Below are 12,807 nucleotides of genomic sequence, written 5' to 3' on the forward strand. Positions count from 1 at the left end.
CTATAAATTATTACACAACTTTGATCTATGTTTCCATATTCAAACAAAGACTCTTGTGGCATAAGGGGGAGGTGATTCATGGTTAAGCTCAACCTCTCTGAGTCTTGTCTCAATGCCCTTACCTCCACCATTAGCCAATGCATGAATCCCATGTTTTGGTCCTGTCATATAAGCCCTATTATTTCTCTCCTTCTCAAAATCTACACCCATACGCTCCACAACCCCTTGAACAAGATGATCATAAACTTGGCCATCTCTAGTAAGAGCCATCATGAGTTGAGGTATCCCAAGTGGAAGTTCATCACCTCTATCAACTTGCCAGAAATGGTACACTTTACCATAAGTCTTGCAAACTTTCTCCATGTCTTTGTGTTCAATAGGTTTAGGGACATTTGGCATGAACAAAAAACCACTCTTTACCTCGTACAAATGTGAATGCCAGAGACGCTTCTCTTCGTCGGGAAGAGTCAAGAAAAGATCCTCGGAGATGATATACTCGAGACCTATAAGCCTTGCATTCTTATCTGGGCTGTCGTAGATAAGACACTGCCTCATCTCCTCGTTTTGGTGTCCGCAATAGTGGTGTGCCTCCACTTGCCTTGTCATGTCGTGAGAGTAAAAGTGGAACCTACAAAACAAAGTTATCAATATTTTTTACATGAATTTTTTGTAATCAAGTGTAACAAAGTTAATCAAGTAAAGACTTGTCCACCACTAAGTATATCTCAGTCTTGTCCTCTAATAAGTATATCTCAATTCAGAGACATTATCTACAAACAAACTTACGCGCAAAGGTGTTGGTGGATTTTGTTGATGGGACCAAAACCTTGGATAGTAGATGTGACTGTCTCAAGGACAGAAGTGGTGGTGTCAGTTGGCTCTCCGGGTACTTGAGGATGGCCATTGTTGGTCGACATTTTTCTTGGATAGATGCTTCTTCTCTTCTAGTATTGTCTTAGTTTGAGGGTCGGCATAATATATGCATGACTGTGGAAGTGTGATTTTAGGAGGAATTTGGTCATGTAATGACAGCATTGCAGACATGCAGCTTTACGCGTGGTTGTGGAACTTCGACGTGGCGGGATTTACAAATTTTGTGCAACTAGTAGACGTGTCTTTTGTGCACCAAGTTTCTAACTTCAATTACATTTTTGGTAACATTGTTTCAACATTAAAATACTGGTAAATTCTAATATGGACCACTTCATCAAGTGGTTGATGGTGGACCAATCATGAATAACATTATAACGAATACGAATTTTATAAAATTCACCGTTGGATTCAAAGTTTATATCATATAGATCATCCATGGAAAAATTTAGAAAAATTGAAAATCATTTGATATGTTATTGAGACACATCAAGATTAACGGTTTATTAAATAACGTAAATCTTGATGGGTCTTAACATATCAAATGATTTTCAAAAAAATTTCAAAAATTTATGGATGATCTATACGATATAAACTTTCAATCCAACAATGAATTTCGTAAAATTCATATTCGGTAAATCACTTGTCCGCGGTGAATCAGTTACAAATCTATATATATATAGTGGTGTAACTAGGAAAAAATATTCTGGTAGACTATTAAAAAAATTATAATATATAAATTAAATATAAACATTAGGGATTAATTGACTCCAAGGGTAAGTCTAAAAACTTACTCCAAATCTTGACCATTAATTACAATAATAATCAATAGCTCAAATTAATTATTAATAATCCCCATAGTACATGTTATTAATCAATAATAACATATATCATTCCTTCAATTTACAATTCTGCTCAATTGTACACACACCAAGATTCCATCAATTAAATGTGCTAGACTATATGATATAAACTTTCAATCCAACAGTGAATTTTATAAAATTTATATTGGTTAAAATGTTATTGAAAGGTGTAACATTTGATGTCAAACTAGTTTGTGTCATTTGATAGTCTACATGAAATTTTACAAAAATGATATATATGATATAAATTTTCAATCCAACTGTTAAGAGTCCCACATCGGTTGAGAGATGACCCGACTAAGTGTTTATATACTAGAGGCAATCCATACCTTACAAGCCGGTTTTGTAAGGATGAGTTATGCCCAACACTCATTTCTAAGATTGTATCAGAGCCTCTCCACGATCCGTTGGACCACATGTTATCAGGTTTCCGCTATCGGGCCACCCATCGTTTATATCCACGCACCAAGCCCAATAGTGCTAGGCGTGAGGGGGTGTGTTAAGAGTCTCACATCGGTTGAGAGATGGTCCACCAACGGTGGATTTTATAAAATTTATATCGATTAAAACGTTATTGAAAGGTGTAACATTTGGTGTCAAACTAATTTGTGTGATTTGATTTCGACCTACTTTTATATATATATATATAATATATATATATATATATATATATATATATATATATATATATATATATAAAGATTCATATATATGATTCGTAATATATACCAGATATATATCACAAGTATAGCTTGTGCAATGTCCATTTTCATGAAATATATTGTGTTGGATTTTCATGTAAGAACAAAAAAAGTGTTGGATTTTTAGTACATGCTTGATTGGAGGAGTATTTGTATATTGGAACTAGTCTTTAGCCCGTGCTTTCGCACGGCTCATTAGTTTTTTTTTTCCCTCAACAAATGATACATTGGAAATTAACAAAAACAATTATATTTTTTACTTTCTAGCCCAAAAAGGAAGAACAAACAACTACTAAAAAATGAATTCACTAAATAAACTTGAGAGAATAATACCTACAAAGATGCATTCTTATCCCATTCCATAGTATCACATTTTTTAAAACCGCAAATTAATGGGCATAATAGCCATGAAACTCCAAAAATATCACAAAAATCCAATAAAAAAACAGTAAGAGGCCCAATAATATTATTTAAGAAAATAAATAAATAAATAAATAAATAATGAATTAAGATAACCATTACTGCACCTATGAAATACTTAAACAAATTGTTCATACAATTAATAATTAATTAACACACCAAATCAATGAATCCAATGTACTTTATTTATATTCTTTGAAATACTTCAGGATATACAACATTTATAGTGGATGTTTTTGGCTTACCACTATCATCAGTTATAAGTATTTTTAATCCACATCGTGATTTTACTTTAGATACAACTACATATAACTGACCATGAGTAAATACTGGTCTAGGAAGATACAAACCAACATGTCATAATGTCTGCCCTTGACTTTTATTAATGCTCATGGCAAAACAAACACACAACGGAAACTGTCGTCGCTGAAAACTAATAGAGATATTTGCATCTGAAGGAAACAACCTCATGCGATGAAGATAAACAACATGACCAATATTTGTCCCAGAAGCAATCCGCACTCCAATAACATGTTCTCCAAGATAAGTTACAGTGAGGCGCGTACCATTACAAAGACCAGACGAAACATCGACGTTTCTCAACAACATAACAGGAACACCAACCTTTAGAATCAAACTATGATTAGGTAAACCAGAACACTTAATTTCATTCAAGAACTCAGTTGTAATCCAACGATGATCGACAATAGAATCACTGTCACTCCTTGATACTGAATCACAACTCAAATATTCCTTAGGTTCATCAGGAATCAAAGACAACACATAATCATTTACTTGCCCAACAACTTCTAATGTTGGCGCAAGAATTGCTCGATCTTCAAAGAAATTTGAAACAAACATGTTCTTGAGAATATTAGGATAAATTGCATCAACAATATCCCTAATTGGATTCGTAACATTATGAACCAAAATATCATAAGGAATCTGAACAATTGCTTCACCATCATCAACATCACCAGCCTTTCCATCACCAACATCAAGAATCCATCTAGCAAAAACAGCCAAATTTTTGTTCTCAACCTCATCAGGTAAATATTGAAGTCTCATATTTCTTGAAAGTTTTAACACTCTAAACCTACGCCATAAATAAGAAGAATTAATAGTGGCATGAACAATATCAACACGAGTACCCTTGGGAACAACTGGTAATATTTGCCGAAAATCTCCACCGAAAACAACAGTTTTCCCCCCAAATAATAAATGTGAAGTTTGTATGAAATAATCAAACTCGTCATCATTAACAACCCTTCAGAATGAAGTTTGTATGAAATTGTCTTCCACAAATACGTTTTACTAGTTCCACCATAATCATCAACAAAAAACATGGAACCAACATCATTGTCAACAACACTAATAATTTCTTGAAATGCAACCATTTGTTCATCATTCAAATTAGAAATGTGTTCATCAAATAATCTCTTCATCTCATCAGGATCATATTTTAATTCATTTTCAATCAATATATTATTGAAACGATCATTATTTGAGATACGACGTTTCGGCAAGCATCTTCAAGACATTTTCCATTCTCTCGAAGAAAATTATCAATATCAAGCAAACAAAGTTGTTCTATATCTTCAGAAGAGATCATAAGTTCTAAAAAAAAAAAAGTTAGATAAAAAACAAATCATTTTCGGAAATCAAAAATATAAAACACATAAATAGACCTACCAGGATCATTTAATGCTCTACGTCTCTGATATAAAATACCACCCATCAAAATATCCTTCAACTTAACCCAAACATTAAACGGATCACTCATAGTATTTGACGCTAATAAATTAGCAAACATCTGCCTAACGGATACTCCTGAATCAAGAAGTGCAATGTAACACCCCGATTTTTGCTAGGATTATTTATTTATTATATTTGTTTAATTGCTTGTTTGATGTGTTTGATTGAGATTTAGTAGATTTTTAGACCAGAGGGGTATTTTGTTCATGTTATGACTAATGTCATTTTTGATAATTTTAGAATGAAGGGTATTATAGTAATTTTGGGTGTGTGAGGTTATCTAATGAAGTTAATAGTAACTTTGGTTTGGCATAATTATTAAGATAGTGGTGTATGAGTATTTGGTAGAAGGGTATTTTAGTAATTGATGGAGGAAGGTAAACCTAAGTATAAAAGGAGGATTTAGAGGGAGAAGTAGTCATTTTTTATGAAAATTGAGAAATGAGGTAGAGAGAAGAAAAGAAGAGATCGAAGAAGAGAGAAAGAAAAGGTTTTGGGAAAGTTAGAGAGGAAGAACAACAAGATTAACAAAGGAGAGGAACTCAATGATTCATCAAGCCAAGCTATCATCATTTCTCCAATTCTAGAGGTAAGGGAAGTTTTGTTAATGGGTAGAGGTTGGTTGATGAAGGGAGAGAATGAAATTCATTCTCATCTCCCAAGATCCTTCATCCCTCTCATTAGATTTGGGTTTTGTGATAAAACCCTTGGGTGTAGATTGTTGTTTTTGTTGTTGTGAATAATCTTATTGATGTTTTAGAATTCATGTTATCTTGTGTGTTGTTTTGAGAAAAATGAGTTTTTATATGATTTAATGAATTAATGATGATGAATCTTGATGATTTGGTGTTGATTGTTGATGGAATGATGTTTTTTGAGGTTCAAATATCATGAGTGTTGATTAGTGAAGTCTTAGGACTAATGGGATTCAAATTGGGTTTTTGGAAAATCAAAGATTGAATTTTCAAGTTTAAGAAAAACTGTTTTTGATAAAGTCTGCAGCAAAAACGTGACAATTTGACCCTTTTGCGTTCTGAACTGGTTTTTGAGGTCAACATAAAAGTTGTAGTTCTTTCCCTTAGCTTTCCAACGCATGTTTACGCGTTGAAATCCGATATACGTAGCTCAACTTATGGTCTGCGCGGTGAGCAGGTCAAAACCTGCAAAATTCTGCAGGTGGATGCTGTCTTTTGCGCCTCATGCGCAAATCGCAGTCCTGCAACTCTGGTTTGCGTTGTTCTGTGATGTTAGGTCTATTTTTCCGATCCCTTTTTATCCCTAATCTTTATACGAATTAATCCTAATTATTAGGTGAGTTTAGGAGAGTTTAAATCACTACTTTTCATGATAAAACTTAGTGATTAATTAGGAGAAGTTGTTTTCGAATTAAAACGAATCTAGTAAAGAATAATTAAGAATTTTGGGAAATAGAGAGAATGTAGTTGAGTGGAGTTAGGATTAGCTAAATTATTTTATCTAATCTTCGAAAAGATAATGGTGATGAATATATGAATGAAACTAAATTGATGTGTTGGTTAATGTATTTAATTGATAAACTTTATTTGTGAGTTTATTGATGAAGTGTCATTGACGTGGATTATTGATAAATTCTATTTGTGTATTAAATGATGAATTTCATCGGTGTATGAATTCTTTTGGTGTATTAGTGATGTGTTCGTGCGTATGCACAATGATGGTGTTTTCGTGCTTATGCACAGTGACGAGGTGTGATTGTTCATGAATATAACTAGGATGCTCAATTTATTGATGATAATAAATAAGGATTTATCATGTGTAGGTATATTCTAAAGACGATGATTTAGAATATTTGGATTATGTTATCCATATTATGTTGATGTTATAGTTGAGATAAAACCATATGTTTGGTATATGCACATTCATGCATTCATAAGTTGTGTTTATTGATGAGTATTCTAGAGACGATGATCTAGTTTACTGTTGTTTTAGAGACGATGATCTAAAACATTTGGAATAAGTTTTCCAAAATTATGATGAGGGGTACCACATGCATATAGGTCGTGTTTAGGGAGACATTGCATACTTAATTTCAATAGATGAAATGTTGTGGACTGATAAATTGTTAATTGATGTTTGCATAATTGCACACTAAATGATAAGTGATAATTTGTGTGTGTTAATTGGTGGGTGCTAAATGATGTCTAATGGTGAGTTGGATATTTAGTAATATATCTCCGATATTGTAAGTAACTAATGTTGTATGATTGATTTAATTAATTGATTAGTGATGTGTAAATTGAGGTGTTGATTAAATGGTATAAATGTTGCATGAATTATTAATGTGATATAATCATGTTTATACCTTGTTGTATATTTCCTATTTTTTTTGCTCATTACATAAACTCACCCTGTTATTTGTTATTTGACTGGGCACTTGGGAGCTCAGTTTCTCAGGTGTTGCGTTTTGGTGTTCGTGTTCCGGTGTAGCCTCGCTCTGATTTGGACACATAGGGAGGGTGTATAGTATTTCAATTTTATTTATATGGTCTAGGTTAAGACATAAAAATGTACAAGTCACTAGTAAAAGATTTTCATCTAATGCACGTGTATACTAATTAAATTTATAGCAATGTAATTTGGGAATAGTAATACCCTAATTCATAATATTCATCTATCTCCATCCTTAATTATTAATCAATAAAGTTTTATTTTTATCCGCTGCGAAAATTTTAAAACAATCCTCTTATAAAACTAGAGTAATACGAGTATTCAGGTTAGGGTGTTACAAAGTGGTATCAGAGCCCCGTTGGTCCAATCGGACTATGTGGGCTAGGTGTGTGTTATGTGTCGATCAGAGCAGGTCTGTTGAGTCAAGCCAAGTGTGCATTGAGTCGGTTGTGTTTGTTTATCGATTGATCTTTTTATGAGTTGATTGTTGTTTACACTTGCACCTTAGTCATTTAGTTATCTTGGAAGTTGGTGAATTGCTTTATGAAGTTCGTTGTTATTTTCTTCATGACATGTTGCTTTACTCGATTCTCGATGTTGTGTTTTAATTGGTAATGAGATTAGAATTTATAAAACCTTGTTGAAAATCTAGATTCTTTTCTCTTTAATAATTGAACACTAATTTTTGTATAAAATTAGGAAGATTAAAATATTAATAGTGAAATTAAGTGAGCTTTAGAATGTGCATGATATACGTTGTCATGTTTTCCGAAAAGTTGATAAATGATGTTGTCTTTCTTTTGACGGATTTTGAAAAGTGATGTGAATTTAAATGTCAGTGATTCATTTTCTTAAGTGTTCTTTTTAGTCATCACATGATTTTGAATACAACGTTTTGTTATGAGTATGTTAGTTTGATAAAGAGAGTTATGCCACAATCATGATTATCGGCAGCCTATTAGCAAATTAAGGATCTGATCACCCTTAATCTGTTGTTAATAGTAGACGGAATCATGTTGACTGGAGTAAACTAATTTTGTCAAACTTTAGTAGCATGTAGAGTTTGCTACGAAATAAGAAATGATTGGTTATGGAAAATGTAATTTTGTAAAACGTATTAATTGTGTTTTGTGAATTCAAACTTTTGTGGTGATTGTATATAAATGTTATAAATAATTTTGTGTTGCTTTGTTGTTTGATACTAAAACATGTTTAGGGATATGCTAGTTGTGTGACTGTGTACGAATTTATTGATGTTTGTGTTATTAGTATGTGAGTTTGTGATTTTATGAAGTTGATCTCGGCCTTATGTCTTGTTCGTTCCTATAAATCACTTGCTAAATGCGTTGTTCTTGTTGTATGTTGTTATATGTGTTGTTTTCTTCCGTGTGATTGTTAGATCTAAATTCTAGATGTTCGATTTTCATAAGTGTGCACTATCTATTTTTATTATGCATGAATTCTATTGTGTTTATGGATGTTCTTAACTAGTTATGCGAATAGAATGTTAGACTTATGCTTGTAGAGTTGGTATATGTAAAATAGCTCTTTTGTGATGAATTGATTTTTTTGATTGGGATGAATTTGTGTTGAATTGTTTTTGGAGGAAACAGGAGTAGTGCGGTTTAGAGGGAATGAGTGTTGTCGGTAGAGTTTATCGTCCTTAAATAAAGAGTTGAAACCAGACTCTGATACCTAGTTCACCTATCGGGAGAATTACGATATTGATAGAATTTAGAGTTGTATTTTACGGGTAATTTTCGAGGACGAAAATTCTTTAAGTGGGGGAGAGTTGTAACACCCCGATTTTTGCTAGGATTATTTATTTATTATATTTGTTTAATTGCTTGTTTGATGTGTTTGATTGAGATTTAGTAGATTTTTAGACCAGAGGGGTATTTTGTTCATGTTATGACTAATGTCATTTTTGATAATTTTAGAATGAAGGGTATTATAGTAATTTTGGGTGTGTGAGGTTATCTAATGAAGTTAATAGTAACTTTGGTTTGGCATAATTATTAAGATAGTGGTGTATGAGTATTTGGTAGAAGGGTATTTTAGTAATTGATGGAGGAAGGTAAACCTAAGTATAAAAGGAGGATTTAGAGGGAGAAGTAGTCATTTTTTATGAAAATTGAGAAATGAGGTAGAGAGAAGAAAAGAAGAGATCGAAGAAGAGAGAAAGAAAAGGTTTTGGGAAAGTTAGAGAGGAAGAACAACAAGATTAACAAAGGAGAGGAACTCAATGATTCATCAAGCCAAGCTATCATCATTTCTCCAATTCTAGAGGTAAGGGAAGTTTTGTTAATGGGTAGAGGTTGGTTGATGAAGGGAGAGAATGAAATTCATTCTCATCTCCCAAGATCCTTCATCCCTCTCATTAGATTTGGGTTTTGTGATAAAACCCTTGGGTGTAGATTGTTGTTTTTGTTGTTGTGAATAATCTTATTGATGTTTTAGAATTCATGTTATCTTGTGTGTTGTTTTGAGAAAAATGAGTTTTTATATGATTTAATGAATTAATGATGATGAATCTTGATGATTTGGTGTTGATTGTTGATGGAATGATGTTTGTTGAGGTTCAAATATCATGAGTGTTGATTAGTGAAGTCTTAGGACTAATGGGATTCAAATTGGGTTTTTGGAAAATCAAAGATTGAATTTTTAAGTTTAAGAAAAACTGTTTTTGATAAAGTCTGCAGCAAAAACGTGACAATTTGACCCTTTTGCGTTCTGAACTGGTTTTTGAGGTCAACATAAAAGTTGTAGTTCTTTCCCTTAGCTTTCCAACGCATGTTTACGCGTTGAAATCCGATATACGTAGCTCAACTTATGGTCTGCGCGGTGAGCAGGTCAAAACCTGCAAAATTCTGCAGGTGGATGCTGTCTTTTGCGCCTCATGCGCAAATCGCAGTCCTGCAACTCTGGTTTGCGTTGTTCTGTGATGTTAGGTCTATTTTTCCGATCCCTTTTTATCCCTAATCTTTATACGAATTAATCCTAATTATTAGGTGAGTTTAGGAGAGTTTAAATCACTACTTTTCATGATAAAACTTAGTGATTAATTAGGAGAAGTTGTTTTCGAATTAAAACGAATCTAGTAAAGAATAATTAAGAATTTTGGGAAATAGAGAGAATGTAGTTGAGTGGAGTTAGGATTAGCTAAATTATTTTATCTAATCTTCGAAAAGATAATGGTGATGAATATATGAATGAAACTAAATTGATGTGTTGGTTAATGTATTTAATTGATAAACTTTATTTGTGAGTTTATTGATGAAGTGTCATTGACGTGGATTATTGATAAATTCTATTTGTGTATTAAATGATGAATTTCATCGGTGTATGAATTCTTTTGGTGTATTAGTGATGTGTTCGTGCGTATGCACAATGATGGTGTTTTCGTGCTTATGCACAGTGACGAGGTGTGATTGTTCATGAATATAACTAGGATGCTCAATTTATTGATGATAATAATAAGGATTTATCATGTGTAGGTATATTCTAAAGACGATGATTTAGAATATTTGGATTATGTTATCCATATTATGTTGATGTTATAGTTGAGATAAAACCATATGTTTGGTATATGCACATTCATGCATTCATAAGTTGTGTTTATTGATGAGTATTCTAGAGACGATGATCTAGTTTACTGTTGTTTTAGAGACGATGATCTAAAACATTTGGAATAAGTTTTCCAAAATTATGATGAGGGGTACCACATGCATATAGGTCGTGTTTAGGGAGACATTGCATACTTAATTTCAATAGATGAAATGTTGTGGACTGATAAATTGTTAATTGATGTTTGCATAATTGCACACTAAATGATAAGTGATAATTTGTGTGTGTTAATTGGTGGGTGCTAAATGATGTCTAATGGTGAGTTGGATATTTAGTAATATATCTCCGATATTGTAAGTAACTAATGTTGTATGATTGATTTAATTAATTGATTAGTGATGTGTAAATTGAGGTGTTGATTAAATGGTATAAATGTTGCATGAATTATTAATGTGATATAATCATGTTTATACCTTGTTGTATATTTCCTATTTTTTTTGCTCATTACATAAACTCACCCTGTTATTTGTTATTTGACTGGGCACTTGGGAGCTCAGTTTCTCAGGTGTTGCGTTTTGGTGTTCGTGTTCCGGTGTAGCCTCGCTCTGATTTGGACACATAGGGAGGGTGTATAGTATTTCAATTTTATTTATATGGTCTAGGTTAAGACATAAAAATGTACAAGTCACTAGTAAAAGATTTTCATCTAATGCACGTGTATACTAATTAAATTTATAGCAATGTAATTTGGGAATAGTAATACCCTAATTCATAATATTCATCTATCTCCATCCTTAATTATTAATGAATAAAGTTTTATTTTTATTCGCTGCGAAAATTTTAAAACAATCCTCTTATAAAACTAGAGTAATACGAGTATTCAGGTTAGGGTGTTACATGCAACCTCGTTAACTGCATGTACAAACTCAAGATCATCATCCAATAAATGCAAAGCACCACAGGCCTCCCTAAATGAATCATAAACACGACCATTAACAGTTCTCAAATCCTCGTAGCTTGTACAACCAACTTTAACATTCAAGAGCAACCTCAAGTAAAATAAATCTCGATTACTATGAGGCACAAAAGTCAACCGACTTATTGAACAACCTCTCTGTCGAGGTTTCCAGAACCGTCCTTCAGAATCAGATGGAAACTGACTATAAGTTAGATGCCGACCTTGCAGATATCTTTTATTAGCATCCATCCATGCCAAAAACATAGTAGGCCTGTTTTTATTATTTCTCAAAATGGAATTTAAATCAGAAGAATCTCTAAAAATAACTGGTTGTCTCTGTTCTTCATGAAAAGTTAATCTATCCACTGAAGGATATCTATTATGAATACTCACCAACCTCTTCCTAACAACCTGAATTAAATCAAATACAAATACAAATACTATAAGACTGATCCTTTTAGAAATAATCATAACACATACACTACAATCAAAACATCACCTTTGATGGAACATTGAAGAGTCTCTTCTCCTTAAAGTAATCAATAACAGAGCGATGAATAGAGACACAAACCACATCAAAAGAGCATCCAACAAATTCAGGACCATGGAAGGTCTTCTTCACAATCCACATCAAACTCTTTCCCATTATTCCACTGAAAGCTCGATAGAAACCATTATAACTCATCTCCTGAAGAAATAGGAAACATACAAACACTTAAATAAACCACCGAACAATGAAAACAAACACTATGTAAATCATACTATATTCAACAAAATAATCAAAATAAACCAATAATAACCTGAGTATCCGAATCAACAACAACAAGATTAGCCATAACATGATCAAATGACTTGAAAAGAGCAAATCCTGTCTCATCTTCCACCTCAAGAGTCAATTTTACCCTATTCACATAAATCCCAAAATAATTAAACAAAACAACTTCTCAGGTATCAAATACAAAACATAAAAGCCAACAAACAACATTATACTTTCAAAAAATCATCAACATACTTGGGAGATGGCTTGAACTCAGGTACATTGCATTTGGTACAATGGAAAGCTCCAATATACTCTTCGAAAATCTTATTGCACTTACAAATTGGATACCACCAAGGATCTATGTTAACAATATCAAGCATTCTTGCATTAACAATGAAAGTAACAAGCTCTGGATCAGATTTCAACTCAGCAAAAAATTTCACAGTGTACCCCCTAATAAAATCAAGCTTTTGAGATAGAAGCGAT

General features: G+C 32.7%; 1 protein-coding gene and 1 long non-coding RNA gene across 2 annotated transcripts; one reads left to right on the plus strand and one right to left on the minus strand.

Moving 5' to 3' along the window:
- Positions 1-39: 39 nt before the first annotated feature.
- Positions 40-932, minus strand: LOC123908787 (oil body-associated protein 1A-like). Its single transcript, XM_045959518.1, has 2 exons — positions 787-932; positions 40-628 (listed from the first exon to the last, which is right to left on the minus strand). The coding sequence occupies exons 1-2, from the start codon at positions 915-917 to the stop codon at positions 40-42; spliced, it is 720 nt and encodes a 239-aa protein (XP_045815474.1). The 5' UTR covers positions 918-932.
- A 3,842-nt stretch (positions 933-4,774) lies between these two features.
- On the plus strand, positions 4,775-11,408 carry LOC123909486. The gene is made up of 3 exons (XR_006809932.1): positions 4,775-5,198; positions 7,035-9,325; positions 11,161-11,408. It is a non-coding gene; the product is annotated as an uncharacterized LOC123909486 (long non-coding RNA).
- The last annotated feature ends 1,399 nt before the right edge of the window (positions 11,409-12,807 follow it).

Source organism: Trifolium pratense, linkage group LG2 (genome assembly GCF_020283565.1).
Source record: "Trifolium pratense cultivar HEN17-A07 linkage group LG2, ARS_RC_1.1, whole genome shotgun sequence".
Taxonomy (NCBI): domain Eukaryota; kingdom Viridiplantae; phylum Streptophyta; class Magnoliopsida; order Fabales; family Fabaceae; genus Trifolium; species Trifolium pratense.